This window comes from Thamnophis elegans, chromosome 13 (assembly GCF_009769535.1).
Source record: "Thamnophis elegans isolate rThaEle1 chromosome 13, rThaEle1.pri, whole genome shotgun sequence".
NCBI classification, from domain to species: Eukaryota; Metazoa; Chordata; class Lepidosauria; order Squamata; family Colubridae; genus Thamnophis; species Thamnophis elegans.
Genome location: NC_045553.1, coordinates 36,140,939 through 36,158,395, shown reverse-complemented (window position 1 = coordinate 36,158,395; position 17,457 = coordinate 36,140,939). Strand labels below are relative to the sequence as shown.

At 44.7% G+C, this 17,457-nt stretch overlaps 1 protein-coding gene across 2 annotated transcripts in view; it reads left to right on the top strand.

The window, feature by feature from the left end:
* Nucleotides 1–442: 442 nt before the first annotated feature.
* SLC37A2 (solute carrier family 37 member 2) overlaps nucleotides 443–17,457 on the top strand; it is a 46,304-nt gene continuing 29,289 nt past the window's right edge. For both annotated transcript variants that reach the window (XM_032228711.1, XM_032228710.1), the window contains exons 1-3: nucleotides 443–705; nucleotides 15,679–15,760; nucleotides 16,496–16,583. In XM_032228711.1, coding sequence (XP_032084602.1) covers nucleotides 647–705; nucleotides 15,679–15,760; nucleotides 16,496–16,583 — 229 coding nt within the window. In that variant the 5' untranslated portion in view covers nucleotides 443–646. The remainder of the gene's footprint in view (nucleotides 706–15,678; nucleotides 15,761–16,495; nucleotides 16,584–17,457) is intronic.

Here is a 17,457-nt window from a genome sequence, read left to right as displayed (position 1 = left end):
ATTTGCCCCCCTTGCAATCCTGCCTCAAAGTGGCGACTCAACGGCCCAGATGATGACTTAAGAAACGATCGTTGATGCACTTTTTTTCATTGGCTTTAGGAGCTGGTTCCCCTGGGCTCCGTGGTGCGGGAGCAAGAAAAGTCCCCCGGTGACCCCACCTTCCAAAGCTTTGCTCAACCCAGGGGTTGCTGGCGCCCACACAGACCCAAACGGCACCAGGCTCCGCGGGCAGAAGGCGACGGCTTCTCCCCTCCTTGGTTTTGAACCGGGCGAGGTCGATACCACGGAAGCCCCACGCCAGGGGACTTTGGCGGCGCCCGGGCTGCCCATCTGGAAGCGTGACTCGGGCAGGGGAGGGGCCGGGAGGGGCGGCCCCAAGCGGGCAGCTCCCCTTCTCGCCCTGCCCGCGCCGGGGCGGGGAGGCGGCCTTGAATCACCGGCGGGTGCCCGTCGCCTGGCCTCCAGCGGGGCATTTAAATGCCACCCGGGATTCAAGCCGAAGGAGCGCCAGCCGCCGCCGCCAACAACACCGCCCGCGCCCCAAGAGCCGGCCCGATCGCGCCCCTCCCGCACCGTCAGCCAACCCAACACCCGACCGGCCGGCAGCTCTTGCGGCGCCTCTTCCTCCGCCTCTCGCTCAGCAGCCATGCGGGCCATCCCTGCGCCAGGCGTCCGCTTCCTTCGCTCCTTCTCCAGGGACAGCTGGTAAGAACGGCCAACTGGGCGCCGCGCCGCCTGCAGCGGCTTGGGGGTCCTCGGCGGCAACGGCGCCGGCTTTCGCGGGGCGGGGAGGGCAGGTGGGTGGCGGGGCAAGTGGCGACCGGCTGGCCGGCGCGCTTGAAGGTTGGGTGGGGGGAGACCGGGGGAGGCTGCCTCGCTGCCTAGTGCTGTGCTAGGCCTGGCCCGATCGCCCCCGGGCCTCAACCGCTCCTCGGTCCCCGCCTGGCTCGAACAAAGAGCCGCTGGCTGGGACGCAGCCCAAGCTATCCGCGGGGCGAGGCGCGCGCGAGAAGAGCGGCGGACGGGCAATGTGCGAAGCAGCAGCGCGGCACGTGCCGGGGACGCGACTGGCCTTTTCTGCGGCTGAAGGCCGGCAGAGAAGCGGGGCGTGTAAAGGCGGGGGGCCTCCGAACCCGCTTTCCCTTCCCTTCGGGAGGCTCCTGCGATCCAGAACCTCCGCGTTAAGGATCTGCTCGGGCCCTTCAGATGAAAAGATCTGAGGTCCAGCTGGGCGCCTCCGAAACTCGGGCAGCTTACAGTCTCTCTCTAAGGCAGTGTTTCTCAATCTTGGCCACTTGAAGATGTCTGGACTTCAACTCCCAGAATTCCCCAGCCAGCATTCGCTGGCTGGGGAATTCTGGGAGTTGAAGTCCAGACATTGAAGTCCAGACATCTTCAAGTGGCCAAGGTTGAGAAACACTGCTCTAAGGAGAGACTTCCATTCCTTAGTCTTTGCTCTGGGATCTATTCAATGGATGCAGGCGGGAGTGGATTGCCTGGGATGCCTTCTTGTGGTTCTGTGGAAAGAGGCTAAGGCAGTGTTTCTCAACCTTGGCAACTTGAAGATGTCTGGACTTCAACTCCCAGAATTCCCCAGCCGCGCTGGCTGGGGAATTCTGGGAGTTGAAGTCCAGACATCTTCAAGTTGCCAAGGTTGAGAAACACTGCTCTAAGGAGAGACTTCCATTCCTGGGTACCCCCTGCTTTCACTTTTGGGGCACAAGGCAGAGAAAATCAGACATCCTTAGTCTTTGCTCCGGGATCTATTCAATGGATGCAGGCGGGAGTGGATCGCCTGGGATGCGCCTTGTGGTTCTGTGGAAAGAGGCTAAGGCAGTGTTTCTCAACCTTGGCAACTTGAAGATGTCCGGACTTCAACTCCCAGAGTTCCCCAGCCAGCGAATGCTGGCTGGGGAACTCTGGGAGTTGAAGTCCGGACATCTTCAAGTTGCCAAGGTTGAGAGACACTGGGCTAAGGTGATGTGGTGTTATTGCAAATTTGGCTGTTGCATTTTCATCACATTCTATAATGTGACTGAAAGGCAAGCAGATTGGCTGTGTGGCTCCTGCAATGCCTTCAGACACCTGGTTCTCTTGGAGGCAAAAGACAGGGCCATCTTCCCCCTTCAGGTGAATTGCAATGAGTCCTCAAACGTCAAGGCAGCTTCCAGCTGCATCTTCCAGCTGCAAACAGTGGGAGCTCCGATACACAAAATGGGCAACCACAGATCAGTGTTGGGCTCCATGTTGAGTCTTTGCCATGTGCAAGACGAATAGTGAATATAGTGATGTCACTTTCCATGGAAACAATAACAGGCAGCCCTCAACTTAGGACCACAATTGAGACCTCCGTGTCAGCTGAGTGGCAGGAAAACCATGGAGTGGCGGGGATGTGAAAGCAAGGTTTATCCCACATCAGGTTTTGTAGGAAACATCTTCAACCGGATCATAAAATCCATGCTACTTATTGTTTGTGAGGTTTTCCTTCAGAATGTAAGAAGGCAGCCTTTCCAGTATGTCATTTCTCACATGTTTGGAAATTATTCCAAATGATTGGATGGGTGCAGAAATCATTAGGCAAAAAAGGTCCCAAGGAGAGCAGTAATTGAGTCCCTGATGGATAAGGTTTTTGCCCTGTGTTCCTAAAAGATTTTTTAAAATTTCCATTGAGATCTGTTTTAATCCGCTTAACACCCTTTGCTGGTTTGACCCACAAGCAACAAGAAATATCATTCAGTCTTGCTAACATTTTGTCAGTGACAGTAATGCTCGCTGTCATATTCTTCCTTCCCTCACCAATTTTTTTGCCATTTCCAACAGTGTGGCATCTTTACGTAGTGCCTGCAATCTATACAGAAAACAACTTTGCTATCCCAGGGTCAGCTAAGATGTACCTAGCTTTTGCAGGTGTCACAAGGAGAATACAATCTGAGTTTGTGTGCCATGGACTAGAACAGGCGATTGTGGTTTATTTGATTGAGCCTAGGGATGTCACATTAATTGCCCGAAGATATCATATCTCTCCATTTAACTACCCCAAACACGGTGGTGATGATTTGTATTGGTAAGCAATTGCAATGGAAATTATCCTTGTCTTCTGAGACTGGATTGTTCTAGTTTTGCCCGCATGCTGCATTTGTAAGTTGTGTGTGTTTACAAAGATTGACAAGTCCCTCCTCTGTAGCGTTTCTGTACAACAGCGTAGAGCAATCAGGTCATCTCTCCCTGGTCTTGTTTTATAGAATGAACAGATCAAGCATCTAATGAGAAATCCCTGACAAAACAACTCAGAAAGAAAAAGCTCAGGCATTGGTGGTAGGTTTTTCCAAGGCAGCAATTGCTGCTCATGGGAGTATGCACCTTCCACTCTTGAGGACTGACGAGGTAATGACGAAGTTGTTATAGATGGAACACTAGAAAGGCATTCCTTTCATCTCACAATCATTGGTTGCCAACAAATCTAGCACCCACACACCAGAAAGAGAGCAGGTTGTCCTTGCAAGACTTGGGCGTGAAGCCATATATAACCAAACTTGTTTTTATTAGGAATTAGATGCATGCTAAAAAAAACAAACATGTTAGATCTGATTAGCAATAGCGCTTAGACTTATTGTACATACCACTCCATACTACTTTACAGCACTGTTTGGATGGGTTACAATGTCAGCATATTGCCCCCAATAATCCAGGTCTTCATTCTGGGGTGTTTGGGGGGGGGGGGATATATAGTATGTGTTAGATTTTAAAGTAATGCGACTGCACTTGTATACTGTTGCTCTTTAATTTCACTGTAAAAATAGGACAAGCTGAATATATTAATAGATAGTAGAAATACACCGAAGGGAGGAGTAGAGGGATAGAAGAAAGAGGGGTAGAGAAGGTGGGAGAGAGGATGGGAGGGAGGGTGAGAAGGAAGGGAGGGAGTGTACTGGGAGAGAGGAGTGGTAGAGGGGGAGGGGAAGTAGGGTAGAGGGGAATGTTGGAGGGAAGATGGAAAGTTGGAGGGGGGCGAAAAAAAATATCCGGGTCTTCATTTTACCAACCTCGGAAAGATGGAAGGCTGAGTCGCTCAGGATTGACTGGGGACAGATTTAGCCTGCAATACTGCACCACCAGGAATGGTCTTTTTACAAATTTCAGTGACCTGTTTTCTTGTGCTAACAAGGCAAAAGACCCCGAGAATCCCACAGACAGGGGATTGTCATCATTGTTCCCCAGTAACCGCCATCTAGAGTGAAAATGTCTTTCTAATTCTGAAAGTAGCATAACATCCTTAAGGCTAGAAGCCATTGATATGTCAATATCCAAAAGCAAGAATGGGGCAGCTCTTGCAAACTCAAGAATTACCTAGTGCCCAAATATGGTTGGTTATATTAAAACAGAGCCTTCTACATGAAGACGTTATTCCAAAGATCATCCAAGAAAAGGGCCTATCATTTCATTTCAGGGATTGGATTCTTTCCAGGCTGCCTTCGTTCTTTCTTTATGCATTGATATAGTTTCTTTGGTGCAGATTAGATTCCTTTCTCACTGTCAGCTGCAATCATCCTTACTATTTGCAACTTCCACGCTGGAGCCCCCTAAAGAGATTAAGAAGCATATCAGATGCAAAGAACAAATATTGTAATATATCTGCACATCTTTATAATTTTATTGCCATGGTTTAAACAGTTATCTTTCAGAAAATTCCGTAAGCATGCCATTGTTTATTATTCAGATTTTGAGCCTGCAATGTAGGAACTACCGTATTTTTCAGACTATAAGACGCACCGGAGTATAAGACACACCATGATTTTGAAGAGGTAAATTTAAAAAAAAAAGTTTTTGCACTCTGCAGGCCTCCCAAACCCTCTAAACGCCTCATTTTTTGCAACAAAAAAAGGACATGCAGAGCTTTGGAGGTTTGTAGAGTGCTCCTGGGGGCTGAGAGGGGGGGGCAAAAACGAGCAAAAAATGGCCCGTTTTTTGCTCGTTTTTGCCCTTTCCAGCCCCCAGGAGCACTTTGCAAGCCTCCCAAACACTCTGCACGTCCATTTTTGCAAAGGGGGCAGGCGTTCGGTAGGTCAAAAATGCTGTATTCAGTGTATAAGACGCACCCAGTTTTTCACCCTCTTTTTTGGGGGGGGGAAGGTGCATCTTATACACTGAAAAATACAGTATTTTTATATAAATACTAATTTGCGGAGAGAGACAGTTGCTGATCCCAGAAACATGAGGCAGAATGTGCATTCAACAGCCACCAAACCGCACGATCAATGGGGGAATAACAGCTAATAGCACTGAAACTTGATTGGGAATTCCATCGACCAGTCCCACCCATTTGCGTCATTCTAGACCTTCCTGGCTCAAATTGGATTTTCAAGATCATTGCCAATCTTAAGCATTTAAATCCTTTGCTCCTTATCAGTATATTCACATGCAGGGCTCTTAGGCAAGACTAGGTGAATGTGTGGAAGCTGAATTAGACCAAAGGTCTATTTTCCTTCTGATTCTGTTTTGCGCAGTTCCCGAACCAGAAGCTCAAAGCAGGCTGCAAAGGCTGTGATTCTCTGCAGACTAGTCAATCTTCTTCTTCTTTTCTCCATTTGCAAGTGTTGCCAACGCAATGCTGAGATCCAGTTTGACTTCTTTTGCGCTTAAGTTCCTGCAAGCATGAAATGACTCACATAATATTTGAATATTGGCTTTGTTTTAAGCTTGGGGCTCCAGCTTCTGGAAGAAGGGAAGCTAGGAAATTTGGTTGTTGTTATTATCACTTTCCCCAATCTGTCAATTTTTTTTCCCCACAACTGCTGCTATTAATGGAAATTATGTGAAGTTCAACACACTTGAAGAGCTGATACTTGTAGATTTGTTTTCATGCTTTTTGCCATGAATTGTTTGACTCCTACTTTGTTCAGTTCTTCAGAGGATCTCAACTGATAGGTCTGAGGCCCTAAACTGGTGATTCCCAAATGACAAAACTTGTGTGAAGATACCACATGGAAGGGCCTAAGGGTAGGCCTTGTGTTGCAACACATGTTTCATCAGATGTTCCTCCTTCTTCCTCTCTGCAGGGCCTGTTGTCCCACAACAGTAGAGCATCTGAAGAAAAGTCAGCTTTGATTATTTTTCTAGCCAAATTTGATCTCCTCTATCCTCTTGGGACTGACTAAAACCAATCAGGTAGAGTTTTTGTCCCAGCCTAAATCCATTCAATTATCTTGGGCTGTAACACTATCACACCCTCATCTCTTTATTAATCTAATAGGAGTTGGGTTAGTGTGTGATGCAGTTGTTCTGGATTCCAAAAGGCCCACTGACCTACCTTTGCCTTACAGAAAGTGCCATAATTAGGCTGTCAATTGCACAAGAGTCCATACCTGTTAAAGAAAACTCTGGCTACCTGTGCACGCTAAACTAAGGCAACGTGTGGTTCGTTTGGCTTGTCCCAGTGATGTATGAATTCAGCTGTTGTGCTTTGTGTGTTATTGTAATGGAACGATAGTTCTGGCTTATTCAACCAAATGCAGTTAATGTCATCATGTCTTAGAACAACCTGTCCAGCCCGCTTGTTAATCCATTTTCTCAACTCCAAACAACAATAGCTTTAACCTTTCAAATCATATTTTTACCATTTGGCATTATTTGTGTATTATCAATTAAATTAATTTTAGCAATAGCAATAGCAGTTAGACTTATATACCACTTCATAGGGCTTTCAGCCCTCTCTAAGCGGTTTACAGAGTCAGCATATTGCCCCCAACAACAATCCGGGTCCTCATTTCACCCACCTCAGAAGGATGGAAGGCTGAGTCAACCTTGAGCCGGTGAGATTTGAACAGCCAAACTGCAGAACTGCAGTCAGCTGAAGTAGCCTGCAGTGCTGCATTTAACCACTGCGCCACTTCGGCTCGTTCCGTTTTTTCCGTTCAATCTTTTCAACTGGAGATATTAGATCTGAGCATTTAAATCAGTTCCTTTTTTTTTCTGCTCAAGAATCTCTACCTCAAATGTCACGAAGAGCCAGAGAGAATATCAGGAGTATTAAGCAGTTACAAATGACCTGGTTTGCCTAATTGCGAAGGGCACAATTGAACAGAAATATAATAAGAGTTTCAGAGGGATTCCTGTACATCCTTGTAGTAGTGTTTATTCTTTCCTCATTTCCACCCAACTATAACGATATTTCCATTTCATGCTGCCCTCTCGCAACACAGATTTGAGCAAAAAGAGAAAAGTTAAAGGTCAGCGACACAGGATAAATTACCATCTTTTTAAAAAAATATACAGATTTTTAAAGGACATAAACTCAATGAGACATGAAGATAGAAACCGTTCCCAAATATTGGCTAAATGTTATATACAGTTGAATGAAGAACAACACATAACTTTTTTTCCTTCCTCTTGGCTATTAACCCCTGATAAATCTTCCAAGTTGTACATTATAAAGATCTCATGTCACAAACCTCTTGGCAGCTCTGTACCACAAAAAACAGTAAAGTGACATCTGCTAGAGAAGTAACTTTTTCAAGGGTTGAAAGGGTCCCATGTTAGATTAGGTTATAATTTCCTGAAAACTGGTTGGTTAAATAACCACAGTTGTTGCTTCACAAATCTCACTGACCTGTAAATCACGACTTACAAATCACATTGGTTTCACTGACATGTTCACGCCAAACCAAAAAAGCCACATGACGATCTAGCATGCTATATGAATTCAATTATTGCATCTCAGGTTTCCTGTGTTTCCGATGATCTACTCTGATAAAGAAATAAGGAAAAGGTTCTGGCAGCTACTTCCTAAAGTAGCTTGCCAGCAAAAATTGTTTTTAAGGAATCTATTCATTACATTCAGCTAGATGAATCTTTTTTTTTTTAACATGCCTTGTTAACTTCTCCTGCATCCAGTCGGAAGCCCAAAGCCCACTGGGAAATTTACAGAGCACCTAAAAACAAGGGACAAATTTTGCCTGTGTTATGTTTACCGACACAAGTATTTTATGCCTACTGCATATTTCTTATGTCCTTCTTAATGCAGTGCTCCATCATATCTTATAATATAGAGAGATGCATTTTAGGAAAACTGATGATGATAGGTTAACAGAGTTGGAAGGACCTTGTAGGTCATCTAGTCCAACCCCCCCTCCCGTCCAAATAGGAGACTCTACACCAGTGACCTTTTTTGTGTGCCCACCCCCATAACTTAATGCCCATTCCACACCGTGCCCCCTGAGCATGCATGCATGAACCCCCCCCTGTTGCTCCGCACATGCGTGCACGGTTTCTTGGAGCCTACGGAATGTGGGAAAACAGCCTCCCCCCCCCCCCGGGAGGCCCTCCGGAGGCCGAAACGTTTTCCAACTTCTGGTGGGCCCAGTAGGTCCATTTTTCACCCACCCCAGGCTCCGGAGGCTTTCTAGGAGCCTGGGGATGGTGAAAATAGCCTCCCCTGCCCCCCCCCCCCAGAGGCTGGAAATAGCCTGTTTTCCGACTTCCAGTTTGTGTTTGGCCTGTTTTTCACCCTCTGGAGGCTTCAGGGAAGCCTCCTTAAGCCTCCAGAGGGCGAAAAACAGGCCAATGCACAACCCGGAAGTCTGTTTCTGAATATCCGGTTTGCGTGTAGTGCCGTTTTTCGCTCTCCGGAGGAAAGCCTCTGGAGGGCGAAAAACAGCCGAAATGAAGGCTGAAATCAGCTGGCCAGTGTGCGCATGCGTGCCATAAGTTTGCCATTACGGCCCTACACCATTTCTAACAGATGTCTGTCCAGTCTCTTCTTGAACGCTTCCAGTGATGAAACTCCCGCAATTTCTGAAGGCAACTTCTGTTCCATGGGTTGATTGTTCTCACTGTCAGAAAATTTATCCTTATTTCTAGGTTGAATCTCTCCTTGGTCAGTTTCCATCCATTATTCCTTGTCTGGCCTTCAGGTGCCTTAGAAGATAGCTTGACTCCCTCTTCTCTGTGGTAGCCTCTCAAATATTGGAACACTGCTATCATGTCTCCCCTGGTACTTCTCTTCACTAGACTAGATGATGAAGAAGAAGATGATGATGATATCCATTCAATGGTGTCACACTCTTGGCGATTCTATGGGTCAGATGTCCTCACATCTTTTGATCTCACACTACTTTATGTTCTGGCTGGTTTCAGCTTTGATAGTGTCCAGTCACTATGTTCTTTAGCAACCTGGTTTCCTTTTACCACTAATTCTTCCAAACATATTCTTCCACATGACACAGACAAAATAAGGGAGATATAGTTGGAAAACTTTTACCATAATATTATTAGAATGTTGTTTTAATTTATTTCTACCTTTTGGAGATATTCTGTATTCAGCTGTTATTCTATAATCAGCCACTGATTTCCTATGCTAAGCTTTTCTTTAAACCTTTAAAGATATTCTTCTTTGTTTCATGTATTGATATCTGTCTCATGTTCCAAGGACACAAGGAAGGTTATGGAAATTTTACAATTAGTTAAATTAAACTTTTCTTATCAAATTATCAGGCAATTTGAGACGAATGTTTAAATTGATACTCCGTTTCAAACATATCTATTTACTGCAAGAGAGAAGATCTCTTTTCAAAGTGGGAAAGTCCTATCTGTAAATGTTTCTGTAAAATGTAATAATGTATTCGTGACCTCTTGGGACACTAAAGTCGAGAGAAATGTTCACCTAAGACGCTGATTAAAACAGAAAGCAACAGAGATTATTTCTATGTTTTTTAAGAACATTGATACTTTTGACAATTCTTTCAAGGATAAACATGGCAAACGTGAGTTTTCTTGCCTGTTTATACAGGCATGTAACCTTAGCTGCCTTACTACTTTCTACTTTATGCAGATCCCCTTAAAGTTCAAGATAAGCAGAATGAGCTGGCTATATTTTCTTCTCGTCTGAATGAAGACAAGTTGTCTATAAAACCTTAGGAGAGAGACATGGATCAAAACGATCGCTATAAGTAGGGTCATCCCTTTGTCCTGATGAGACCTCCCAAATGTGAAATAAATTGTTTGATTGAGTTTAAATATATATGGCTCTATCGGTTTGTGAAAAAACTGAACTCTGAGTACTGTATAAAGCTGATTTTTAAAGTCCTTCCCGACACATTCAGAGTTTGCATGAGAATGTTTATTTCTTCTAATTGAAGGTTTGCACCGAATTGTTTTGTCTGACTGTGTTGAAGTAGTAGAAACAAGAAGCCCGATCATGAATGCTAACTCTTTATCTTTATTATAAGATTCAATAGTAGAATCTTGCAAGACTGAAAGTACTTCTCCTCTCCTTTCCGTTTACTCTCCAGAAAACTAGGGAGGATCCCTTCTGGAATGCTTTCCATGTCCCCTTCTCCTTCTTTGAGCTGAGATATGTTTTATACAATCAGTTGTCCAATCTGCAACGCTTTCTCCTGCTTCCTAAGGTCATCCACATATACCATTCCCATATGGTGTAAATCCCCAAACAATTGGATTTTTAAAAAAAGCTTCGTGTGAAATCAAGGCACTTCCTTAAAAACCTTTTCTCTTCATTACAATTGCATCCCTTTTCTCTCCAGTTAATGGAATGCAAACAGCAATCCTATATGAGCAAGACTTCTTAATATTCTAAGGCAGTGTTTCTCAACCTTGGCTACTTGAAGATATCTGGACTTCAACTCCCAGAATTCTGGGAGTTGAAGTCCAGACATCTTCAAGTAGCCAAGGTTGAGAAACACTGTTCTAAGGTAAAGAGAGAGGAAAATAGGCCGCAAATCCATCAAATCCCCCCCCCCCCATGTCCAAAGATATGTAGTATATAAGACTGCAAGAAAATACTTGGCACGGAGAAGATGCTGAACCTTTGAAGTTCTAGAGTTTTGGCCGTGCTATGAAATTATGAATGGAGCGTTAGTGTTTGTGTTTCCACCAATCCCTGCCAGAGTCATAAGGGTGCCCCAGTTATAATGACCTAGATTCCTACAAGGCTTATACTGTATGAGTACATAACAGATGAGGAACCAAACCAACCAGGAATAATTTTGAGCCTGGAACTATTGAAAAGATGACCTCAACACACCACTCTTCTCCAGCATACCAGGGAAGTAATAAGAGAAAGGCCATCATCTGTAGGAAACATGGCCATTGCTAGAGATGATGGATTGGAGAACAATTCTTTTGGAGGGCACCAGGTTGAGTCATCACCTAGACATCAACAAGCCACTAGGCTACTTCAGGGCTTTCTGCTGCAGTGGATGTTTTGAGAGTCTGCATTTATTAATTAGACTTTTTATTAATTAGACTTATATACTGCTTCATAGGGCTTTCAGCCCTCTCTAAGCGGTTTACAGAGTCAGCAACTTGCCCCCACAGTCCGGGTCCTCATTTCACCCACCTCGGAAGGATGGAAGGCTGAGTCGACCTTGAGCCGGTGAGATTTGAACCGCTGAACTGCAGATCACAGTCAGCTAAAGTGGCCTGCAGTTCTGCACCCTAACCACTGCGCCACCTCAGCTCCTCCTCCACATTGGCATTTTAGTGTGGTTTAGTAAACTCTGTGGTTTTAATAACATCTTGGCGTGACATTATAATACATACTACAGGTAGTCCTTGACTTATGACCACAATTGAGGCCAAAATTTCTGCCACTAAGGGAGACCGTTAATGCACTCTGCCCCATTTTGCGACCTTTCTTGCCACCGCTATTAAGTGAATCACTGCAGTTGTCAAGTGAGTTGCACAAGTGAATCTGGCTTCCCCTTGACTGCTTTTAAGAAGGTTGCAAAAGGGGATCACAGGACAATAGCAACAGCAATAGCAATAGCAGTTAGACTTCTATACCGCTTCATAGGGATTTCAGCCCTCTCTAAGCGGTTTACAGAGTCAGCATATCTCCCCCAACAATCCGGGTCCTCATTTTACCCACCTCGGAAGGATGGAAGGCTGAGTCAACCTTGAGCCGGTGAGATTTGAACAGCCGAACTGCAGAACTGCAGTCAGCTGAAGTAGCCTGCAGTGCTGCACTCTAACCACTGCGCCGCCTCGGCTCTTGTACCCTGGGACACTGTCACCGTCACAAATATGAGTCAGTTGCCAAGTGTCTGAATTTTGATCATGTGGCCCATGGGGATGCTGCAGTGGTTGCAAGTGTGAAAAACGGTCATAAGTCACTTTTTGCAGTGCCACTGTAACTTTGAGTGTTCGATAAACAAACTCTTGTATGTCGAGGACTACCTGTATGGACAACTTTGTTTGGTGAGAGTCCGGCAGGTGACCTTGAAGTGCCATCCAGGGGCTGTAGCCCCTTAAAATAGATGGGAGACAGCATAAAAATGACATTTGATTGTATTCAATTGTCCTTTCAATGTAAATATATTTGAAGCATTTAAATGCAATTGTACATTTGAACCCTATGCATTTACATTAACAGTGATTAGTTGGTTGCAACTCATCTGGAGGCTCTAAAGCAGTGTTTCTCAACCTTGGCGATTTTAAGTCCTGTGGACTTCAACTCCCAGAATTCCCCAGCCACCTGGCTGGGGAATTCTGGGAGTTAAAGTCCACAGGACTTAAAGTCACCAAGGTTGAGAAACACTGCTCTAAGGCATAATGTGCAGGTAGTTTAGCTTAATTTACTTTATTGTCATTGCACTTCATAAAATGAAATTAAGTGCCATCTTCGGTGTACATTATAACTATAAAAATCAAACAGAAACACACAACCTTCGCATTCCATACAATTGAATTGAAAACCCCTGATGTTGCATCAATATCGCACTATACAGTAGAATTCAATATAGTTACTGCTCTGTTTTTCAGCCTATTTTTTTGTTTTTATTGTCCTGTACCGTCTGCCAGATGTTAATAGTTCAAAAAAAAAGGGTGCCCAGGATGAGATGGATCTTTAAGAATGTTTTGAACTTTCTTAAGGCAGCCGGAGCTATAAAGCTCTTCCAAAGAGGGGAGAGAGAGCAACCCATGATCCTCTGGGCAGTGACGTTAACCCTCCTGGCTGAGTATATGTGGCTGAGGGGTTTCAACCTGTATCGCTGTACAAAAACCACATCCTCCCTGAGTCAGATTTTTCCTGGGTCTTTAAAAACTGTGTTTTCTCCAGAATCTCTTTGAATAACTCAATTTGGCCTTGAGGCAGAAGTGAAAGCAATTGTAACAAGAAGGAAGAGAGCCAAGTTTGCAATTTTCCAAGAAGACCAAATAGGATTAATGGCCCTCATGCAGAAAAAAGAGACACTCTTAAATGTATAGCGAATCCAATGCTGTTTTTAGTCACCCACTGCTTCAACAGTGTTGACTTTGAATAAACTGAACACTATAAAGAGTCAGGATCAACATTAAGATCCGGAAGCTGTTCCTAGACACACAGTGACCAAACAAACACGAGGCAGTTCAAAAAATAAATAAATCTTAAAACCTATTATTCAGAACCAAATAAAAGAAAACAGTAATATGATCCCAAGCAGAGGATCATTTAAATACAGGAAGTTGATTTCTGCTTTCCCATTTGTTCTTCCTCTTGAAAAGATCCTGTTAGCACTGTCTGATGAAGAAATAACTCAGCGCAATTTTTTTTTTACAATTGAGTTGGAAGCGTCTCTGGGTCTACCTTTCAGAGATTGTCTCTTGGTTATCTTGCGTGATAAGATAAAAGAGTTGATAAGCAAGAGCTCTCAAGAGGAGGCTGAAATTTGTTTTCTCCAAGTTAGCCTCCTCTTGCTTCTGCACCCCCCAGAAGACTGAAGTCAACTTTCCTTACATGCTTTAATTTCCACCGGCCACTCCCCATGTGACTCTGAAGGTCTGCTTGACCTGACTTCCTTTGGAGAATGGAAAGTTTCTAATGGAAGAAAATACTGAATAGGTAGTTCAAATTGAATTATGGAGTTTTTGTGCTCTCTGAGCTTGGTTTATGAAACTCAGAGAACACTGAAGACCTCACAAGGAACGACTCTATTGCTCATTCTGTAAAAAAAATGGCTTACCTACTGTGTAATCTTTCCTCTTTACTTGCCAAGCAATTTTTGCATTCGTTTACATGATTCAATCACATGGAAGGATAAGCCGAAGGATCCTCATTCAATCCTGATATCTGAACCCAGCAGAAGAAAGCAATTTAATGCAAACCTCTATCCCATCCAAAAAAGCAACAAATATTCTGGAGCAGTTCTACTTGTAGGGTTAAATTGAGCATTTTAGATCCCTTATCTTAGGAAAGGGAGAATATCTAAGAAGGGACATTTAGTTATTCCTTCCACCCTCCAAAAATAATCTTTTTTTTTTTTTAAATGCCCATTTTTCCATTATGGTAAATTTACCACATTTTTGTCATTGCAAGGAAGTCACTCTAGATAGCAAGATTGCAAATAAGGGAAGTAACAAGGATGCTTAGTAGGGAAAATAATAATTGTAGTGATGGCTTTAAGTGAAGAAATTCAAAATCTGGATGTTGCTTGTTAGTTTTCAACCAGTTGGGATTTCAATAAGTTCTTTTGTGTCAAAAAATGGGTGTAAGGAAAGACTTTTCAGGACATGATATATAAGCAAAAGATGCACCTTGGCTGTTGAATTCTAAAGAAGTGATTTATGGGTTATTTTTTGGGGGGGAGGGGTGAAGGGACAGAATCAAGGATCCATAGTCTGGATGTGCCTGGCAGACCAGATTGACAGCGTGAGCCAGAGATTCGTGACATCACTCTTGTTAGCAGTGGACTTAATTGCGAGGTGGCGCAGTGGTTAGAGTGCAGCACTGCAGGCTACTTCAGCTGACTGCAGTTCTGCAGTTCGGCTGTTCAAATCTCACCGGCTCAGGGTTGACTCAGCCTTCCATCCTTCCGAGGTGGGTAAAATGAGGACCCGGATTGTTGGCGGCAATATGCTGACTCTGTAAACCGCTTAGAGAGGGCTGAAAGCCCTATGAAGCAGTATATAAGTCTAACTGCTACTGCTATTGCTATTTCATACAGCGCTGGCTTAAGCAAAGTCAGACCGTTGGTTCTCCTGTGTTGAAATGCTGAGTTGATTGAATGGTTGGTAAGTTTTATAAAGGTTCCCCAAGAATATTTGGCAGTATAGATGTCTTGAAAATGGCATGTTCCTGCACTCTGACCATTGCTTGTGATGCATAACTGAAGGAGAATTCAGAGCCGAATTCAAGGCAGCAAAGATGCATACAATAGAATACAAACTATTTCCAATTCCCAATAGGAATAAAAAATCACTTGTCCCCTGCTTTTTAGTAACTTTAGTTGTAGAATTTCACTTGCATAGGATGCCTGAGATGCTTTGGAGAGCATCACTGCACCCTAAGCAGCCATGAATCTGGATCCAAGCTGTCCCACTATTGGAGGACTTTAGGAAGCTGGTTAAACCTTAATCCTGCAGGTGCCTTTTGTTAAGGAGTTAAGCCTTAGATACCCTGGGAATTTTGGTCGTGTCCTTTATTGGTATACGACATTCAAGAGACCAGGGGCTGCAATTTTTAATGGAAGACCAGGCTCTGAAAAAGTGGGTGGAGTCAGGACAAAGAACTGGGTAACAAATATTTAGTATTTACTCTCACTTCTGTTCCATTAAGTGTTAAGATTTGGCAGTTAAAGTCCTACAACACTCCTGTGAATTGAGGCAGCCCTGCTATAAAGTAGTCACTGATTTAACCTCCTCCTGTAATGTTCCTCTCATCCTCCTGTTGTATATTTTTCATAGGTACCGGGGATTAATTCTGGTGCTAACCTTCCTGTGCTACACCACTTTTCATCTCTCACGGAAACCCATTAGCATCGTAAAGGTAGGTATAAGTCAAACCCAGGGCGGAAGAGTGAATTTTAGGCATATAAGGACGAGAGACTCATTAGCTATTCAGATCAAGACCTTTACTATATTTGTCAACAATCTCCATGGAATAGACTGCCCGGGTGTCAAACTCATGGTGTCACATTGCTGTCACGTGATGTTTCCCAGCGTTTTCCCTGTTCATGGAGATGGGATGGGCATGGCCTGGGCGTGACGCATCCGGCCTGCGGGGTCGCCAGTTTGATACCCCCTGGATAGAGCATGTTGGCTAGGGAATTCTGGGAGTTGAAGTCCACACAGAGCCAAGGTGGCGCAGTGGTTAAATGCAGCACTGCAGGCTACTTCAGCTGACTGCAGTTCTGCAGTTTGGCGGTTCAAATCTCACCGGCTCAAGGTTGACTCAGCCTTCCATCCTTCCGCGGTGGGTAAAATGAGGACCCGGATTGTTGTTGGGGGCAATATGCTGACTCTGTAAACCGCTTAGAGAGGGCTGAAAGCCCTATGAAGCGGTGTATAAGTCTAATTGCTATTGCTATTGCTATCTTAAAATTGCCGAGAAACCCTGGGCTAGAGGAAGTGCTCCTTCCCAAGAAATAGCAGTTTACAATGCCTATTGCCTCCCCTGTTTCCCTTCAGTTCCCAAAATTATTGTTAACAGGTTTGCCCTTTTTGCACTCCTAAAATTCAATGTCAATGCTGATGATCTGCTCTCTGTCCTTTCTTTGATCAGAGCGAACTACATTTTAACTGTTCTTCACTGGGATCGAGGCCAAACAATGCGTCCAACAGCACCACGTGGTGTGATTGGAAGCCCTTCGGTAAGATCTTCTTGATATCTGTTTCCCACCAAACCCACAATCATTTTGGGTCATCAGATTGTGACAAGACAAGAAGGCTGGATAACTGAGGACTAAAGTACTGTGAAATGGGGAGGATTTGCTACTTAAGGGAGAGCATCGTTTCATCATTCCTGCAGTCCTGGCATTTCCAGCTATGGTGGGAAGGAATGGGAGCGCTGTTCTTCCTTGGTGGGGGTATCTAGCTTTCCAAAGCTCTTCTCCCTGTCTGAAAAATTGGAGGCTTTTTCTCTATAGTTTATAGTTTATTTATTTGTATGCCGCCCTTTTCCCTGAGGGGACTCAGGGTGGCTCACAAGTCAGGGGAAGGGGAGGACAAAACAAGTTATAAACATAAAACAATACATTGTTAAAAGAGAACACAACAATCATACCATTCGGGTGGGGTTAGGGTCTTTAGCCCCAGGCCTGCTGGGACAGCCAGATTTTAAGGGCAGTGCGGAAGGTCTGGAGGGTGGTGAGGGTACGAATCTCCACGGGGAGTTCGTTCCAGAGGGTCAGAGCAGCCACCGAGAAGGCTCTCCTCCGGGTAGTTGCCAGATGACATTGGCTCGTTGATGGAATTCGGAGGAGGCCTAATCGATGCGATCGTATCGGTCTAGTGGAGGTAATTGGCAGTAGGCGGTCTCTCAAGTACCCATACCCAATACCATGAAAGGCTTTGTAGGTGACAAGTAGCACCTTGAAGCGCACCCGGAGAGCAACAGGTAGCCAGTGCAGCTCGCGGAGGATAGGTGTTACTTGGGTGAAACGAGGTGCACCCACGATCACTCGCGCGGCCGCATTCTGGACCAGCTGAAGTCGCCGGATACTCTTCAAGGGCAGCCCCATGTAG